At 47.0% G+C, this 19909-nt stretch overlaps 1 protein-coding gene across 2 annotated transcripts in view; it reads right to left on the bottom strand.

Moving 5' to 3' along the window:
* Positions 1–19909, bottom strand: part of trh (PAS domain-containing protein trachealess) — a 534047-nt gene that overhangs the window by 343525 nt on the left and 170613 nt on the right. For both annotated transcript variants that reach the window (XM_075700282.1, XM_075700284.1), the window contains exon 4: positions 4415–4462. In XM_075700282.1, the coding sequence (XP_075556397.1) occupies positions 4415–4462 (48 nt within the window). The remainder of the gene's footprint in view (positions 1–4414; positions 4463–19909) is intronic.

The following is a 19909-nucleotide window of genomic DNA, read 5'->3' as shown; positions in this document are numbered from 1 at the left end:
CATGACTGTGTGAAGACCGTTTATAGATCATTAAAAGTCTATAATTATATAAACTATAGATTGGCAGGATTTCATATTTTAAAAACAAGTCATGTGTGGGGGAACAATAAGGAACACCAGCAATGCATCTTACAGCTCTTTTTTGAAGAAGGTGAAGCTTGGATAAATTTGTGACACCCGTAGTGCCCCAAACGGTACAACAATATTGCAAAAGAGAAAGAACTAATGAGTTGTATAGCAATAGCCTAACTTTCACAGGAAGAATACCGCGCAGCCGCAACATGACACCGACAGCTGAAGACACTTTTGATCTGATATAATCAACATGATCATTCCAAGTCAAATGCTTTGAAAATATAACGCCAAGGATTTTAACAGAATCTACAATTTCAACAGTATCAGAGCTTAAGAACACGTTCAACGGATGAGAAATTACCTTTCCTTTTGGAAAGTACAATATTATTTTTGTCTTTTTAGAATTAATCTTCAAACAATTTGATTTTGCCCACGTATTTAATGCACTCAGTGTTTTGATTGCTTTCTCTTCAATGTCATTTTCTGATCTCCCGGTTATGAACACCGAAGTGTCATCAGCGTAGGATACAATCTGTCCATCAGTTACACATTGCACAACATCATTTATATAGATTAAAAATAAGAGCGGTCCCAATATGCTTCCTTGGGGGACTCCTGCATAAATATTTTGTATTGAAGACAACGAATTTTTAAAGTCAACATATTGTGTTCTGTTCGACAAATACGATTTCATAAGATCGTGAGCTTTTCCTCGGACACCATAGCTTGCCAGTTTATGTAGTAAAATTCTGTGGTTTATCAAGTCAAAAGCCTTAGTAAAATCTATATATATGCCTGCACCTATTTCCTTATTTTGAAACATATCTATAATGATTTCTTTTTGAGTCAGTAATGCTGTTTCAGTGGATCGATTCTTTCGAAACCCGTGCTGAAAGTCAAGGAGCAGGTTATGTTTTTCAAAGAAAGACAGTACCCTACCATGCATTAATTTTTCTATACCCTTCGAGAACACTGGCAGTATAGAAATTGGACGATAGTTACGAATCAAATTGTTGTCACCGCTTTTAAAAACCGGTATTACTCGAGCCATTTGCAGTGCCTTTGGAAATATAGCGGTAGATAATATGAGATTGTAAATGTGAGTAACAGCGGGGCATATTAAGTGAAGAACATGTTTAATGGGCGCTATTTGGAGACCAGTTGCATCTACTGACTTGCTATTTTTAATATTACTTATGCACGAGAAAACTTCTGTGCAGTTCGTGGGCGCAACGAAGAGGGATGATGGACAGCTGCTTCCCTTCATGAATTCAATGTAATTTTGGCTGCACTCTACCTGACTCTGAGATGCCTGTAAAATAAAGAAATTGTTGAAAGCGTCAGCTAAACAGGTCCCATAAATTCGTTTTCCTTCATGCTGAAAGTTTTCGGAAGTATCACGGGTATTTTGTTGCAATAAACAATTCAGTTTTCGCCAGATTACATCCGATCGCTGTTCTTCAGGGCTCCAAAATACATTTGTGAAATAGGCGTCTCGAGCCATTCTCAGTTTTGATGTTAGATTATTTCTGTACTTTTTGAATTGCCGAAGCAACTCTTCATTTTTTGATTGTACAAACTGTGCGTACAATCGGTTCTTATGCTTGATCATTTGGAGCAAGTCGGACGTCATCCAGGGTTTCCGTGCTTTTGGTGGCGTGGTTATCTTTCTTAGTGGAAAATGTGCATCATATATAGCCTTGAATGTAGTGATGAAGTTAAGGTAAGCGGTATCACTACTATCTTCCTCGAAAACGTCGTTCCAGGTCTGTTGGCTAATCGCAGCAAGAAAGGATTCAAGATTTTTTTTCGTTATAGATTGTGTATAAATTATTTGCCTTTTGTAATTAACATGTACAGCCTTATCAGCTATCATGACGATTCCAAGATGATCACTAATGTCGGTATAAACTACGTCTGCAGTTACTAAATTACTGTCAATATTTGTGATCTTTCGTAAAGGCTTTCAAAGCTTGCACTTCACCCTTAAACCATTCCTCTAGGTTTGTAATAGGGTTTGCAGTAGATGCCTGGGCTTGTCTCCACCTTTCCCAGTTCGTAATTCTTGCAAAACTTATTTTGCGTTTGCACGCGTTTGTGCTTATCTAGATACTGTGCAGATCCCACGCAGTGTGGGAGTTGATGTTATGTGAAGCATCTTGCAAGTATACCTGGTTATCCGGCATTGGTTTATTATGACGGCAGCACAAAAGTCAGGGCAACAAAGAGAAAAAAAGCCAAGCGCTGATGAAAAATTATGCACATCCAGCGCACGCAGTTGGTAATCAATGCAAAGTGAAGCTTCCGTGAAGTATTTAATCAACTGATATAAACGTGTTGATTTTGGGATGATGCTACACAGGACACGCGCTCTGTTTCGCCATCACTTGTGCACGCGCTGCCGTCGTGAATAAGTCGAACTAACTCGCCCAATTTTACGCCCCAAGGTCATTCCATGGTTGGGGTTATGAAAACCATGACGAGGTGGACCGTCGTGCTTGTGCAGGTCGGACTCAGTTGCGTGCGCGACGCCAGCGCGTGTGTGACGGCAGTCATATGACCCCGGCGACGGAACGCGACCACGGATTACTCTCCGGGATCGGCCGCGTTTCATCCACGGCAAGAAGCCGGCCAAGCAGATGCGCCAAGCCCCAGCAAGGAAAGCGTAGACAGCTTCGCCTAAATAAAGAAATTACGAGTTCGAGGGCGCACACTTTGTTGCAGCGAGGACAGTTAGATACCGTTTGTTGTTTCACTGTCTAATTCTGTGTGCAGAGAACAGAGTCGGCGTAGCACGGCTTTTATTTGAGCTAGTTGCTCAGACATAGTTGTGCTCTCCCTGTTTATGTGCGTGTGTGCCTTCGTATCCATTTTTTATTATTATTTTTCGCGCCTTATTACTTATACCAGGGTCTGTCGCCGGGTCGCAGAGGGTCACAGGGTAGTACAGATATAGTTCGATTCGTTACATGAGGGGTGCTCTGCTTGAGTAGGAGCTATTCGGCCAAACAGCAGTGCATAATCGGTTTATTAAAGTGAAGCTTTCTATTGCGGGGTTTGTTCGGTCGACTTCTTCCCGAGTAAGGAGTAGAGATAGCGCAATAGTAATTAAACTGGGTCGATTCCAGGGATGGCGTGCATAAAAGGACCCTGAGTAAGCGTATAATCGGCGGTCGTGGAGTGGAGGTTCGCAAGTCTTGCCGATTTTCCGGGAAGGCATGTAATCGCTATATGCTTCCAGACGCGTTGTGAAGCATTACGAGTTTTACAGCTTTTAATTAATCACGTCACGAAAGCTGCCCGTCGCATAGATTCCGAAGTGTGCGTTGGATCCGCATAATGGCCATTTTATTGAGCACCGAAAAGATGCGATACATGAACCTACCGACAACAAAGTGCCTGGAATGAGTCAAACAATGCTACTAATTAAAAGGGTATTGCTCAAGGACAAGTAAGCACACGAGCGCCTTAATAATTCCAACAATAGTTCAGCATACGCCATATACCTATTGCATTGAGGGGAGAGAACACTTCCTCTCTGAAGCTCAACATCATAAACGCGCTGCAGCTTCTACAGCGTTCGAGCGCCCACGCACAACAAAGAGTGCGCGCAATCAGTGAATAATCGAGAGTGAACGAAGAACCGGAGCGACAGACATTGGGGCACCGTGTCTGTCTAGACTTTGCTGGCCCACCCTGGAGAACTTGCTCGTCTTGAAAAAGGAGTCCAAACCTAAACTTTGCCGGCTTTGCGTCATCGAAATAAATCACCTTTTTATATTTTCGAGAGGGGCGTTTATCTGTAATTCACCGTTGGCGTTATTACAGCGGGAGCTACACGCGCGACCGTGTAAAGAATCATTGGCAGGATCACCGATCAAGTTTCCCAGAGTCACCTATTATTAATGTATGGAGTGAAATACTTCAATAAACTAGAGCTACGCGATCGTTTTTGCATCTCGGTTCGTGTCGCAATGCAGCCGCAGCAGACAGCAATCGAACACTCGACCTCAGAAGCAGAACGCAACGCGTAGCCCGGTATAGTGAAGAAGGTCAAGAAGAGTGCGATGTCATACAACGATGGGAGAAATGAATTTTTAGGCACAGTTGAGCATGTATATGACGGCAAGGTCAAAATTATATACAGAACAACCGCTCCACTAAATTAAACATGCTACCCATAATCCCCATATACAGCAATCCTATATGGTCACGTGTACAATGACAACCGGTATTCGCAAAACTTGCTCTTCTAGAATTGCTGTCCGCGATTGGTCGTTGTTACCTGCAAGTCATTTGAAAAAAAAAAAAAGAATGACAAGGAAATGGCATGACTGACCGTGATTGGACGACCGCGGCTCCTGTCCCATCGTCACCGCCAGCCTTCCTGCAAGAAAAGTAAAAGAAAGGGTTAAAGAGAACGGGTTATAAAATTGTAATTAACCGGCCTAGATAGGATACAATTATTTAAACCAGTCACAGAAAAGCAAAATGACTTTTAAGAAGGAAAACATTCCAAGATGACAATATCTGCATAAGGCGGCGAATAAGGCTAGCTGCAACAACGGGTGGTCCGAACAGTGGACTGACCAGTTAGGCCACCTTTTACTGTTCCCACCACAGCTTTAGAGTTGCGCGCTCAATGTTAAATCCCGAATGAGGACGCTGGTTCCAGCTCAAGGTTCTATAGAAAGCTTTATAGAGCTATTGATTTATCAGAACGCCGGGATGGAGGCTATGCATAGCAGCAGCGGAGACCGATACCGAGATGCAAGCAACATCGCCGTGCGACTGGCCACTCGAGGCAATGTTGCGTGTATTTGCAGGCTTCTTTCACGCTCGAAAAAACACTTTTACGTAGCGCGTATTGAGTAACAGAAAGCTGTATAAGGGAGTTTTTCTTGTTACTCTACACTTTTCTCATTGACACGTTTCATCTAGTTATAATATTAGAGACGGTGATTAACTAATCAAGACTAATTATCTAATTAGGAGGAATGAAAAAATAATTTGAGTATCTCCACGCGACGGCAAACAACATTACCTTTGTTCTGTCCCGCTACGTGGCATTCGCATACATTTCAACTCTGGGTAAAGTTAGCTGGGACACCCTGTATATCTCTATTTCTCTCTACCGCTCCGGCTGTGCAAATAAAGCTTCACTTTAACACCACTACACAGAGATACTCTGTGCCTGCCAGGCTGCTCAGGCAACTGTACATTTAGCTTGCACAATCGTCTTAGCTGCTGCCTCTTAAATATGGGGAAATGGCAATAAAACTGATATCGAAAGAAATTCTAGGCCACTCCGCCCTGCGAAAGTGGATGACCATCGGAGCAGTAAATATCGTGGTAAGAAAACTTGTGGTAAAGAATTTATTGGCATCCACTCATTGTCACTTAGTAAAAACGGCGACAATGCCTTTGTGGTCGCTATGATATACACTGATCGGCATGCTCCGACTGCAAACACATTCTTTGATAATGTCAAATTGATGCCCGTACGGCGCGGGGTTGTCGGTTAAGCCGGATCGGTGCGGCGTCGCAAGCGATATGTCTGCAACACGGAACGCGTAAACCGCTCCCTTTTCGGTACCGACACATCACATTGAAATCGCCGACAACGACAACAGGGGTAGTCTCATCGCAGCTAATTCACGCAAAGTGAGTAGCCATGTGCCTTACGGAACTATGAGTCATTGTATTTTTTTGCTTGCTTACGGGTGTATGAGCCAATGTTTACGGGCTAATGAGCAACTGACGATAACAGTTTTCGACATGCTGTTCTGTATGTTGCATGCGTGATTAGAAAGAACGTAAACACTGTTAGCTTCACTTTGCTGAGTGCTTGTAGCCAGTGCCTTACGGGGCCATGAGCCATTGTATTTTTTGCTTGCTTGAGCCATTGATGAGGATAGTTTCTGTGTGCGGACATGAAAATTCTATGGTACCCAAGCCGCGTGCAGCTCCGCAGTAGAAGCGACGCTATTGCAACGGCGAGCTGTTCGGTTGCTCAACTCTTCAAAACAATACATAGGATGTTCTATAATGATGATGCGCTGCAGCATGCTTACTATTAGAAACTCTTACAGAGCAAATATCTGCATACGGCTATTTACAGAGATCTCCAACAACTTTGAACAATCTTCACGTCGCTGCCTGAGTGGACACACAGGATACAGCCTACGTCACCACTTCAATAGTAATGAAGAAACCGTGGACAAACCATGGCACGCAAACTATAGAATATGAAACTATGTTTAGCGCAATATGCCCTAACATTGTTGACGAGGCTAGAAATTATAGAACAATTCGCAAATTTACATATGCAATATAAAGCTTTTTTTTTCTGATAATGACATGTTTAATGAATGTTAAGCAGTTTTCAATTGTTCGATGACAGTAGTGATGTTATAACTATCACATTCTAAAATGTATAGCTAATGCTGGTAATAGAATTTATTTTTCGGCGCTGTATTAATTTACTTATTTCCTCTTTTGCAAACAGTTGACATTTCGCAGTGTGTTTAAGAAAATGGGCTTTAAACAGTTTTGATGTTTTCCGTTGTCGTGGTTGAAATTGGTTGTGTTAGTATTCATACTTGTAAACTGCTACTTTTGTTGCTACAGGGAGGACCTTAGGAGGATTATGCCCTCCCTTTGCCTTACCTTGCCGCCAAAGTTTGTATTGATTTTACCCAAATAAATGAGAAAAGCCACAACCAGTGAATTTGCATCCTACACTACACGAACGCAAACTCCACCACGGGGAATTGAACCCGCCACCTATCAGCAGCACGACGTCGGAGCCGCTCAACCACGCTTGTATTTCAGAGGCAACAGGAAGTGCGAAGCGTTTGTGTGCAGCATCGCGTGGAGTTGGCAGCGAAAAAGAAAAGGCAAACAACTTCGCGCAACACAGCGAGGCACGAACTTTCCGCCGGGCTATAGCCACGAATAAATCCGGGCGAGCAGCCAGCCGGTGGCCTGCTACCGCATTCAGGTAGCGAGAGATCCCCGTAGCAAGCATAATACATCTCGGCGGCGCGCTATGTGTATACGCTTTACGGAAGCTGTATCCCGATCACCCCCCCCCCCTCCAACGCCGCTCACTGGCTGGGACACCGATTTTTCGCTTCCCTGTACGCACGGCGATATGCAAAGAAACGACAACACAAAACAAAGAAACAAAAAAGCGGGAAACAAAAGTGACGCTGTGAAAACCAGCTCCTGCCACAAAGACCATGCTTCTTTTGCAGCACCGTCAGCCAGGCGAAGACGCAGCAGTCGGGAAAGGGGAATGTATATATATATATACTTTCACTTTAATTTCCATTAATTTATCGTTTCTTTATTTCATGTATTAAGCACAAGTAATTTCCCCTATGTTGTCCTTGGTGTCAGTGTTTGTTGGCTTCTCATGATATGACTATATATATATATATATATATATATATATATATATATATATATATATATATATATATATTTCGGCTGCGTTGCCGATTACAGTTTTAGCTGAGCGCCGCGCACATTTCGGACGCGAAATCGCGAGCGACGCGCAGTTATAGCTTGTCCGCAAATCGACAAAGAAAGCCCATAGGGGATGCGCCGTCACGCGCTCCGCTCAATCGGGGCGGCAGGTTGCGCCTTCTGCTGGAGACGGGAGCGAATTGTGCGCACGCGCAATACACAGCGCTTCCGCCGATTATTTATTATTATTACTATTTGTTGTGAACACATATGCAAAATTAGCGGGAAAGGGAAAGCGAGGGGCAGGCTGGCAACTGCCACCGGAAGGGGCGCAGCGCCTGCCTACTCTTCAGAAGAGAGGCGATAGCAATACAGAAATGGAGGATAGGAAGGAGGGGAGGAAAGAGGAAAGGAAGAGCAACAGGACTAATCTAAAGACTAAAGTAGAACACAGTACAGGTCACACACAGTAGGGGCTGGTCACTGAAGGTCACGCTACTACAGAATGTTGAATAGAATAGGTTCGACGCTACAAACGTGAACCTGAGTTAGTTAACTCTAGAAAAGTAAGTAGAGCGCGATGAGCCTGATCACGTTTACACGCATAAGCACTGTGATAAAAACATTCGTCGAGTGTCGTACACCGGCCAAGGAGATGATAGTTTCTCACTAGCGACTTGCGCTGCGCACTGAAAGCGTGACACTCAAATATAAGGTGCTGAAGTGTCTCGCAGCAGCCGCAAGACGTACACAATGGACTCGCCACACGTCTTTGTCTGTATAAACGTTCGTGCACGTTCACGCAGCCAACCCTCAGCTTGAGCAGTTGTGCTCTGGCGCGACGAGGCGAGCCTCGACCGCGAACACGACTGTTCGTTATAAAATGCACCGGTCTGAGCATGGAGGACCGCTCGGCAGAAGCTCCATAATCTTTTTTGCTACGATATGCTAGCACTTTGGCTTTATTACTGGCGTTGTTCAGTTGTCGGGATTACTCGCGGCCTCTCAGAGGTTACTGTTTCAGAGAGAGCGAGACAAAAAAGGAAAAGAAAAGGTAGACCCGAGCGGTTAGAAACAATAATGCGATAGTATTACGGTGTCCTATCATTCGATTATTATCTATTGACGTCGGCATTAACTTCCTCCTTCTCCCAGAGTCATTCGTGAACTTCTGTGGTCCTGTGACCTACTGCTTCTGTCAACCTATCGTGCAACGTCTGTATATAGACGTCTCTATGCCACAGTAGTTATTACGCACCACTGTCAGTAGTACGCAGCTACTGTGTGCCTTGGCCCAGTTTCGAGAAATACGGACTCAGAATGTGTCGTGAAATGCATTGCTGTTCCGGTTAACATGTTTTCACATTGTGTAGTAGACAGAAAACTGCTAACTGCGAAAGCAATGTATTTCACGGAACATCATGAGTACCTATTTCGCTTAGCCAGAGTACTTCAATGACTATGGCTAAGCTGATGCTGTGCACAAAGTTTCTGGCAAAAGATTATGTTTTAAATATCGGTAATTTCAATATTGCAATCACAATACGCTCCCTAATATCATTACTTTGAAACGTTAATCAGCATATCGTGGTAATTAATAAACGAATTGACTATTATCATGCAAACTCTCTGATCTTCTCCGTGCACTGCTGGTGACAATTCTAGGTGACAGCTATTTGGATCGGACCGCTGGTACGATCTGTTGGGAACTCGGCGCTGACGCCCGTGGTTGTACCTGGGTCGCAAGCCCCAAGGGTAGCGTTGGCCTGGCGGCCTGGGGTACAACTGCAAGCATCCGAAGGTCCCGGCAAAGCATGAGTCGACAGGTAACAACGAAACAACTTGTTTATTTTAACATCGCAAAGAGTTGGCGGTCAGGTTTGACCGAAGTAGAGAGACGGGAGAGCACTTCACTCAACTGAAGAAATCGGAGCCCTCCTCTGGCGTCCGGGGGCAGCTGTTTTTATACTCTCGCAGTTGAGGGCAAGAAGGAACCCCTCAAAAGACGAGCACGTGAATGTACAATGGGCTAATGGTGACGCACACTGTCGTAGCGATGCCGTAGCACCATGTCGTGGCGCTGCGCACGATCTCGTAGCACCTGGTCGTGGCGCTGCGCAGCACACTGTCGTGGCGCTGCCGGTCGGACACAATGACTGTAACGAGAAGATGGTCCCTGCTTTGGCATCGCCTGTTTCGGGCACAATGACTGGAACGAGATCCCTGCTTTGGCATCGCCTGTTTCGGGCCCAATAACTGGAATGAGATCCCTGCTTTGGCATCGCCTGTTTCGGGCACAATGACTGGAACGAAATCCCTAGGCGGTCGCATCGCCGCAGACGCGCCTGGAAACACCTGGCGATGAGTGTTGCGGTGACGACGATCGGGCCAAAATGTCCGCCGCCCCGCCGCCGTCGCGCCGGCAAAACCACGTGTCGCAGGCGAAACGCAACAGACCGCCCCGCCGGGGAAAGGAGATCCCGATGGACAGGGGACTGCATCCGCTGTCCGGAGGGATGTCGCTCGATGATGCTCATAACCGAAGTCGGGCGTCCCTTGACGTTTCTTGAGCGCAGCGCACAGAGAAGGCCTCGTTCTCTCGTTCAGGTTCGCACGGGACACTGCAAAGTGACTTCGGGAGAGTTCACATTTTTGTTCTCGTTCCCGGCAAGCGTTAGAACTACGCTGAAAACTCAACCGCTCAGTCAGCAAGCACGGCACAACCCTCCCTAAGCCCTGCCAGGCTCTTTCCCCTTTTTATACCACTGCCTAGTTCCTTACAGTAGTCTAGCATCACTCAGAACGCGTCCACAAATTGAAAAATTGCACTAGAAAGCATATCATCACTTTGAAACACTAAACAAAAGCAATATGTTAAAAAAATCCTGCCTCAGGAAGAAAAACATCAGTAACAAACAATTTTGAGGCTGATTCCTACGTTAGGGGCTTCGACTTAAGCCATCGGCGTTACCGTTGAGACTCCCCTTTTTGTAACGCACCTCAAAGGAATATTGTTGTAAAGCGAGGCTCCAGCGCAGGAGGCGGCCATTTTTGGGAGAGATGGTCTGCAGCCATTGGAGAGGGCAGTGATCCGTCTCAATGATAAACCTCGAGCCGGCTAGATAGCATGACAATTTCTGAACGGCCCACACGAGACACGCACACTCTTTCTCGGTGGCGCTATACGCCTGCTCACGACTGGTCAGCTTACGACTAGCATACAGGACGGGGTGTTCTACTTCTCCATTTTCCCGTTGGCACAGTACAACGCCCATGCCTCGCTCACTAGCATCGCACTGAACAATGAACCCTTTTGTATAGTCTGGCGATCGTAGCACAGGCTGGCTTGTTAGGGCACTCTTTAGGGCGCTAAAAGCTCTTTCCTTGGTCTCGTCCCAGACGACTGTTTGAGGCTCTGTCTTTCTTAGAGCATCCGTCAGGGGAGCCGCGATATCAGAGTACCTAGGGATGTACCTCTGATAGTAGCCGGCGACACCTAAGAACGACCGAATATCGGTCTTTGTGCGCGGTTGCGGAAAGTCTCGCACAGCGGCCACTTTTATTTCAGAGGGGCGGCGACGACCCTGACCAATCACGTGACCGAGGTAGACAACCTCGGCCTGTGCTAACTGGCACTTAGGAGCCTTTACTGTCAAGCCTGCTTCGCGCAGGCGGGTTAGCACTGCCCGCAAGTGTGTCATATGCTCAGACCAGGATGCGGAGAATATCGCTACGTCGTCTAGATACGGTAAAGCGAATTCTTGCTGTCCCCGCAACACTTTATCCATGAGACTTGAAAAACAGTATGGCGCGTTCTTCAAACCAAAACTCAACACTTTAGGACGGAATGTTCCCATTGGTGAAATGAACGCCGCATACCTACTAGCCTCTTCTGTAAGTGGAACCTGCCAATAACCCCTGACAAGATCTAGGGTGGAAATAAACTGAGCGCTACTAACTTTCTCAAGGCGCTCCTCGATGTTAGGGATCGGATAAATTTGATCCTTAGTGATGGAATTAAGCCTGCGGTAGTCGACGCAAGGACGAGGTTCCTTGCCCGGTACCTCAACTAAAATCAAAGGGGAGGTATAATCACTCTCACCTGCCTCAATAACACCGAGCTGTAGCATTTTCTTTACCTCAGCCTCCATAATATCGCTCTGGCGGGGTGACACCCGATACGCCTTGGATCGTACTGGCTCTGTGGAGGTAAGTTCTATATCATGAGTAAGTACAGAAGTCCTACCAGGCCTCTCAGAGAACAGACCTTGAAACTCTTGTAATAGCTGGTGTAGTTCGGTTTTCTGCTCAGGCGACAGCGGTGCTTTACTGATAAGGTCACTAATGACTTGACCGGTGTCTTCCCTGTTCGTCACTGAGCCTAGTCCTGGAAGCTCGACCGGAAGCTCTTCAGGAACGTTTACCATCATGCACACCACTGCTTCCCTTTGTCTATAAGGTTTGAGCAGATTACAGTGGTAAACTTGCTGTGCTTTCCGTTTTCCTGGCAGACTTACCACGTAGTTAACGTCCGACAGTTTCTGAACAATTCGTGCTGGGCCCTCCCACTGCACGTCTAGTTTGTTGTTTAGCGATGTGCGCAATATCATGACCTCATCGCCAACCTCAAAACGACGGGCCCTGGCTGTCCGATCATAATAAACCTTGGCCCTCTGCTGGGCCTTTGTCATTGCTTCACCTGACAACTCCTGTGCCCTTCTTAAGCGTTCGAGGAGCTTAAGCACGTACTCCACCACGACTGGGTCGTCGCCCCTACCTTCCCATGATTCTCGAAGCATGCGAAGCGGAGATCGAAGCGAGCGACCGTACACCAGTTCAGCTGGCGAAAACCCCGTAGCCGCATGCGGCGCGGTCCTTAAAGCAAACATCACCCCAGGCAGACACAGCTCCCAGTCAGTTTGATGTTCAAAACACAAGGCTCTCAACACGCGCTTCATGACGGAGTGGAGCTTCTCAACGGAATTCGACTGTGGGTGGTACACTGAGCTGTGTAGCAGCTTTACCCCACACCTTTCGAGAAAAGTTGTCGTCAAAGCGCTAGTAAACACTGTGCCCTGATCTGATTGAATTTCTGCAGGAAAACCAACTCGCGCAAATATGGACAGTAGTGCATTAACTATCTCAACTGAGCTGAGTTCTTTAAGCGGCACTGCTTCAGGGAACTTTGTCGCTGGGCAGATCACAGTCAAAATGTGTCTGTACCCCGTGGCTGTTACCGGCAGAGGTCCCACTGTATCAATAACGAGCCGTCTAAAAGGCTCCGTAATGATAGGTACCAATTTCAACGGCGCCCTCGATTTGTCCCCTGGTTTGCCCACCCGCTGACAAGTGTCACATGTCCTCACGAAATGGTCTGCGTCCCGAAAACACCCTGGCCAATAGTACTCTTGCAAGAGACGGTCCTTAGTTTTCTTAACTCCTAGGTGTCCGGACCACGAACCCCCGTGTGACAAGCGCAGCAGATCCTGACGATAGCATTGAGGCACGACCAGCTGATCGAACTCCACTCCTCGGCGGTCTAGATACTTCCGGTACAGGACTCCACCTCTTTCCACAAAACGCGCAGTTTTCCTGGCGATACCTTCTTTGACATGGCAGCGCACGTTTTCCAGGCTGCCATCCTTTTTTTGCTCGGCTATCAAAGCCGTCCGGCTGACTTTTAGCAACCTATCAAGTCCGTCTGACGTAGGCGCGATGAGCAAATCAGTAGATAGCTCTTCTAACTTTCCCGCGTCGGGATTTTCCTCTCCAGTATCTGGCGCCTTTAACGTTACAGACTCAAGTTTATTCAGTTCGGGCGTGCTCTGAATATCAGCTTGCTGCGCCTCTGACCCTTTTTCGTTGGTTGATAACGTCGGCCCCGCAACTACCGCCTTTGCAGCGAGCTCCCGAACCTTCGATCTGGTTAAGGCCTGAACACTAGCTTCACCAAACAAAAGCCCCTTCTCGCGCAGGAGGTGATCGGACCTGTTTGAAAATAGGTACGGGTACTGGGGTGGCAGCATAGATGACACTGCCGCCTCCGTCTCAAGCGCTCCGAAAGGTCCTTCAATAAGCACTTTTGCTACCGGCAGACACACGCTATGAGCTTCCACGGCTTGCTTGATCCATGCGCACTCGCCCGTGAACATATGGGGTTCTACGTAAGACGGGTGAACTACATCCATCGTAGCTGCGGAATCGCGAAGCACTCGGCACTCTTTCCCGTTCACGAGGAGGTCTCGCATGTAAGGCTCGAGAAGCTTCATGTTCTCGTCCGTGCTGCCTATTGAAAAAAACACAACTTTTGGTGTTGTTTCCGGACACTGCGCCGAAAAGTGACCCGGCTTCTGGCACGTATAACACAAGCGCGCTCGCCTCATCTCGAACCGCTTTCTGCGTTTGGCTGCCGCCGTCTCTTTACGTTTGGTCGGACTGCTTTCGCTCGCATCCGCACTACGCGTGTCCCCCTTTGCTCTCATGGGTGTGAACTTCGGCCTCTCAAACTTCGAGCCAAATTCACCCTTTTGACCGTCCTTAGCTCCGCGAGCCCGACGCGTCACAAACTCCTCGGCTAGCTCAGCGGCTTTAGCCACCGTACAAACGTCTGGCCTATCCAAGACCCAGTATCGCACGTTCTCAGGTAACCGACTATAAAACTGTTCTAGCCCGAAGCACTGCAGAACTTTATCGTGGTCACCAAACGCTTTCTCTTCTTTGAGCCACTCCTGCATGTTCGACATAAGCCTATACGCAAACTCTGTATATGACTCACTTCTGCCTTTCTCATTTTCCCGAAACTTCCGACGGAACGCCTCCGCAGACAGCCGGTACTTTTTTAGAAGACTCGATTTCACTGTGTCGAAATCCTCTGCCTCCTCTCTATCCAAGCGAGCGACTACGTCGGCCGCCTCGCCGGGTAACAAAGTGAGCAAGCGCTGTGGCCACGTTTCCCGAGAGAACCCCTGCTTCTCGCACGTTCGCTCAAAGTTAACCAGGAACAAACCAATGTCCTCTCCAAGCTTAAACGGCCGCATCAGGTCAGTCATTTTGAACAATACGCGTTCTCCTGCACCGTGTGCCTGACTTCCATTACGAGCGCGTTCCATCTCTACCTCAAGACGCTTCATTTCCAAAGCGTGTTGACGGTCACGCTCTTGTTTTTCTTTCTGTTCTTTAAGTTCGCGCTCTTCTTTTTCTTTTTGCTCTTTAAGTTCGCGCTCCTGTCTTTTTGCAGTCTCCCTCTCCTCCATGGTCTCAAGGCATTCCGACAGCTCGTCATCCTCAGCCTCTAACTCAAGAATAGCCTTTATCAGTTCTGGTTTTCTGAGTTTGTCCGAGACATCCAGACCCAACTCTCTTGCAAGCTCCAACAATTTCGGTTTGCGCAACGACTTCAAATCCATGGCTGCTCTGAATGCTGCTTTCTCTACTGCTTACTATTGTCTTGCCGCAACTAACCCGGCAGCAACGACAACCACAATTACCAGCTCTGTTTCTGACACTAACAAAAAGCCTGGCAACGCTCAGAAGAAGAAAGTCCCGCACTCACCAAACCTCGCAGGCAGGAATTCCGCGCAGTCGTTCCGCTGCAGGCAACCAGTCGACACACAGGGCTCGTTGCACTGCTCCCGGATCGTCGTTGAGCTGCTCAGCATACAGTCAACTGCATCCCTTTGCTGCTGGCCTCCGTTGTCGCGATCTCGCCGCTGGCAGACCGTTGTTTGAAGTCGTAGGCGATCTCACCGCTGGCAACCAGATGTTTGGATCCGACTGCTGGTACGATCTGTTGGGAACTCGGCGCTGACGCCCGTGGTTGTACCTGGGTCGCAAGCCCCAAGGGTACACACTAAACATTTTTACACCCTTATGGGTGTTAATAGGGGTGCTTTAGGCATTTACACCCATGCCCACACCCTTTTAGCACCCTTTTCGGCCAAAGCACCCTATCACAAGGGTGGATACCACACATAAGGTGTGACTTTGCTCAAAGAAGGGTGTTAAATCGACGCCTGAAGGGTGTTGAACGTATTGATGCATAAATCTGAGTAACGTGTACACGTCCACGCATTGAGCAATGTGTGTATGTATTGCATTTTTAATGCGAAAGCGTTTCATGGCCTTTCAGGTAGGAAAGGTGGCGTTCTCCGCAACAACAATCCATACGGGACCCTGCTCATGCCAATCTTGTCATTTCCCTTGAAAGCATTCAGAAAGCATTCAGAACCGCGCCGCCCGTTTTATTCTCTCAAATTATTCACTTCATTCTAGCGTCACGTCCATGAAAAGAACACTAGGTGAACCTGACCTTTGGTTACGTCACAAATACTTTCGTCTCTGTCTTTTTCATAGAATATGCTAATTTAACCCTTCCCGTAAAGAAAATCTTTTCACCACACCAAGTTCTCGTCTCGCATCGACCATCAACACAAAATCGATGTGCCATTCTTCCTTTTTGCCAAGAACAGCCACTGAATGCAACCGCCTTCCCGCCTCAACAGTCTCAATTTGTGACACCACTAATTCAAGGTCACCGTTCAAATTATCTTATGGTTTGATTTTCTATTTTTGCGCTGCAATGCAATTATTGCATATTTTCACCACTTCTTTCTGTTGTGCCTACTAGGCCTTGAATGTATATAATAAATAAATAAAATGTGAAGTCATCACCGTCTTGTATGACGTCAGTAGTGATACAGAAGGTAGTAAATACAACAACGTTAAGTATGAGCAATTATGGTTAAATAATGTGAAATAATGTGAATAAGGGTGGAATAAATTGCATTAAGGTTCGTACAAACTATAGCACGGTGGATTACGGGAGATTAAGGTAGTATTGTGAAGAACACGTGACAATGTATGAACTAACGTATTATGGTCACGTGACAATTGCAAGTGTAGATGCGTGAAGCGATTAAGTTTTCCTATTCCTAAGTGACTGTCGATATTTCTTCAAGGATTCTGATGTTACTGGCATGACAGCCACTCCAAAAATGTGTCATCCAGAAAAAGAACGCCCTTTCACTTACAATTCCATTATCATTATTTTTCGTGCTCACAGGAATATTAACATGCAATTAAACACTTCTAGAAAAACTGCAGTAGCAGAGCGAAAACACGAGAGCAACTTGCGCAATTCTGCACTAATATTTCGGTGCCCTTAATAGCCCAACAAAAAGTGGTGAAATGGAAGAAGCTGTTTGGATACATTGCTGAACAAACAGGGACGTGCTGTTGGACGAGCCTCTGCTGTACAATGGCATCAACATACAATTTGCATGGTGGATCCATAAAGAAGACTTATAGAGGCGAGATCACGTTGGAAGTTCTCAAAGCCGAATTTCCACGTACCTTGCCTATTTCATTCAGAGGCTTACTAAGCTACTGATCTGCTTTCTAAGTGCATCCTTAAATACAGCTTGTAAGGCTGAGCCTATATATTAAGGGCTGGTGTCGTCAAAGCTGTAATTTCTTATCCAGAGCATACGCACTTGCAAACGCAGTCTTCAGTCTCCTCATGAATGTTTACGCGTCGCTGTCGCACAACCAAGATGTCTTTATCGTGCCATGATATCGCTGAAACTACGCTGTGACCTCGCAAAGTTGCTTCGTTCGGACGCAGCGAATAATCTAATCGCACCAGCAGAAGAGCGCCGATCGTCTCGCTCACGGTCCCGATTTGTGTACTGTACCCTCAGTGATGCAACACAGACTGCGCCCCCCACCCCAAAATAAAATGCCCCGCACGAAACGTAGTAGTAACTACCCGCCTCACCGCTCTAGTTAGAGACCACAACGAAGCAGCAGCAAACAGGCGGCCATGCGAGCAAGCAAACCTGTCAGAATAAACGTTCAATTTGCGCGGCCACCCCATGCCCAATGAAAAGCGACCGGAAGTGACGGCCGACGCTGTACCATCACTTCGGCGCGCGGCAGGACGGGAAGGCGGAAGCTGCGCCATCATGCTCGTTTTCGCGTGCGTTCGCGTCGCGCGCTGTGCGAAGTAATTTTAAACGTGGGATTAGTTTTGCGCGCGGGGTAGAAGAAGATGTGGCCCATGCTTTGTGTATTACTCGTGCCCCACTTCAAAGCAAAGCGTTCGTACGCACTGGAAGATGGATCCACGAAGGCTGAAACGAGAAGTTGCAACGTGCCCGGTCGGTAGTACTGGCATGATGGAAACTTTCAGGCAAGTGCCCGTTTATTTGGTATTTATTTTGTTCGCTTTAGAAATATCTCACTGTGATCTCGTAGCATAATTCATAATTCGCTAATGTAAGAGCAAGAGCAGCTGCACTCCTACTAGGGCAAGTTAACTACCTCGATCGCGTCCCGTGTGACTAATGTTTGTCAAATCTACATCGGGCGTGGTGCGCCTGCATAGTTACGCTTTGTTTCTCAGCGCTTGAACGTTCATTGATGTGATTCTCTTGTGCGTTCAGCGCGGCTGCTTGTAATACGGTCGTTCGCACTTCAGTTAAATGTGGTCGACCACTTTTGCGTCGCGTAGAAAAAGGACTGGCCTAGCCACCTTTCGAAGGAACCGGCGCGGTATTGGTTCTCCCTGATGCGGTCGCGTGCTGCTGTTGCTGCTTGCCGGACGCCTTCAGCATTTTTTCGGCTCGCTTTGTCTGTGCGTGTGCGCGTGCTGGCGCTCGGCTTGATTTGTGTGTGCGTGCGTGCGTGTGTGCGCTCAGCTCAGCTCGCTTTGTGTGTGTGTGCGTGCGTGCGTGCGCTCGGCTCGCTGTGTGTGTGTGTGTGTGTGTGTGTGTGTGCGCGCGCGCGCGCGCGCGCGCGCGTTCAGTACATGCCGGTTTGTATGGGCCGGCGTGTTTGCGCGTGTCTAGTGCGTACGTGTTTTGTGAGTGTGTTGTCTGTGGGTCGCTGTGTGTGCGTGCACGTGTTAGCGTGTCTGCCTGCATGCATGTATGTGTGCTTGTTTGTGTTCATCAATGTGCGCGTGCGCGCTTTTGTGTCTGCGCTTTGAGAGTGCGTACACTTGTGTGTGCGTGTGGGTGCGTTTTGTGTGCGTGCGTGTGTATTGCATGAGGCCGGTAGAGTTTTACTCGCAATAAAACTCTTCCGATTTGGTGCAGCGAATGTTCCCGCCTGAAAGCCGAGTTTGGTTTCAAGCCACCCTGGACAACTGCTGTAGAGGCGCCGTTTCTCGGGAGGACCAGTGGGAAGGCGCCAAGTATACGCTTCGTCCTTTTTCCTCCCATGCACTGATAAATCAATAGCCTTGTTTTTTATTGTGAAAGGAACGGTACATCCAGAGCATAAATAAATGATTAAGAAATCTGGTAGTGTGTTTTAAAGACGTGGATTTCCCATTAGCCCACATTTCTTTTGATGCAGACAACCGCTGAAATTGTTAGCGGCAGGTTATTCGAGACGTTCTACGTATATAGCAATTGTCTTCAGGAGCTTTAATGAATTTTGAAAATTTGAAGCGTTGTGCTTTAGAGGTATCATATACAAGCTTTAGGTCTCCGAGTAATTTGCATGCCCTTCGAGAGCTGTCGCCTATAGCCCTATTGAAATTCGTAACTACAGTTTGGAGCACTGGGGAAGCTAGAAGGCTTGTCCTGGCTCTCGAGAAAGTGTTTAAGCTGGTGGTGTAGGTTGAGGAGTTTGGGGTTAGTAACAAAAAGGATTTTTTATGCCTTAGCAGTAGGAGTGACACAGGATAAAAAAAATGTATGTGTGTCAAGCACAGGAAGCTGCTCATATTGTAGAAGCATGTGTGTGCGTGTGTGTGTGTGTGTGCGCCCATGCATGCGTGCGTGTGTGTGAATTCTCTCCTCAAAAGGGAGTATGTGTGTAAGTGAGCTATTTCATTGCTGGTCTGTTTGCCAAGAATTGGCAAGAAAACACAATAATCAATTTAACTTGAAATAATAAACTTCAAAGCATACTGGCGACAGCAGCATACAAGCATGCAGCTGTGTGACAATCTTAATGCATGACTGCAACATCTGGAAGGAGGCTTGCTTCTTCAGTAAGCAGCACAAAGTCCATATTCTTGGCTTTTCTCGTTCAAACCAAAACGAGGCTCATTGCCAATGATCTTGTCTTTTGCTCTAATAGCATTTGTTTATCTTGTACTTAGAGCGTCGTTTCTCGCAGGTCATGCAGATGGTAGCAGCAATTTCACAATGCCCAGCCTTGGCGCCCCCCATCAAGAGCAAGCCACTTGCGTTCGCCTTCAGACAGATGGTTAATGTCTTCTTGAAAGCGGTTGAGAAGACAACATTGTAAGTAGATATAGTTGTGTAGTGTAATATAATAAGTCCAGTTATAATTTAAAACTCAGGCTCCTTGGCCGCCTAAGCTTGATATGATGTGCAGTTGTGTGTGG

Source organism: Dermacentor variabilis, chromosome 7, assembly GCF_050947875.1.
Source record: "Dermacentor variabilis isolate Ectoservices chromosome 7, ASM5094787v1, whole genome shotgun sequence".
NCBI lineage: Eukaryota > Metazoa > Arthropoda > Arachnida > Ixodida > Ixodidae > Dermacentor > Dermacentor variabilis.
The sequence above is the reverse complement of the archived record's forward strand: the minus strand, read 5'-3'. Positions and strand labels throughout refer to the sequence as shown.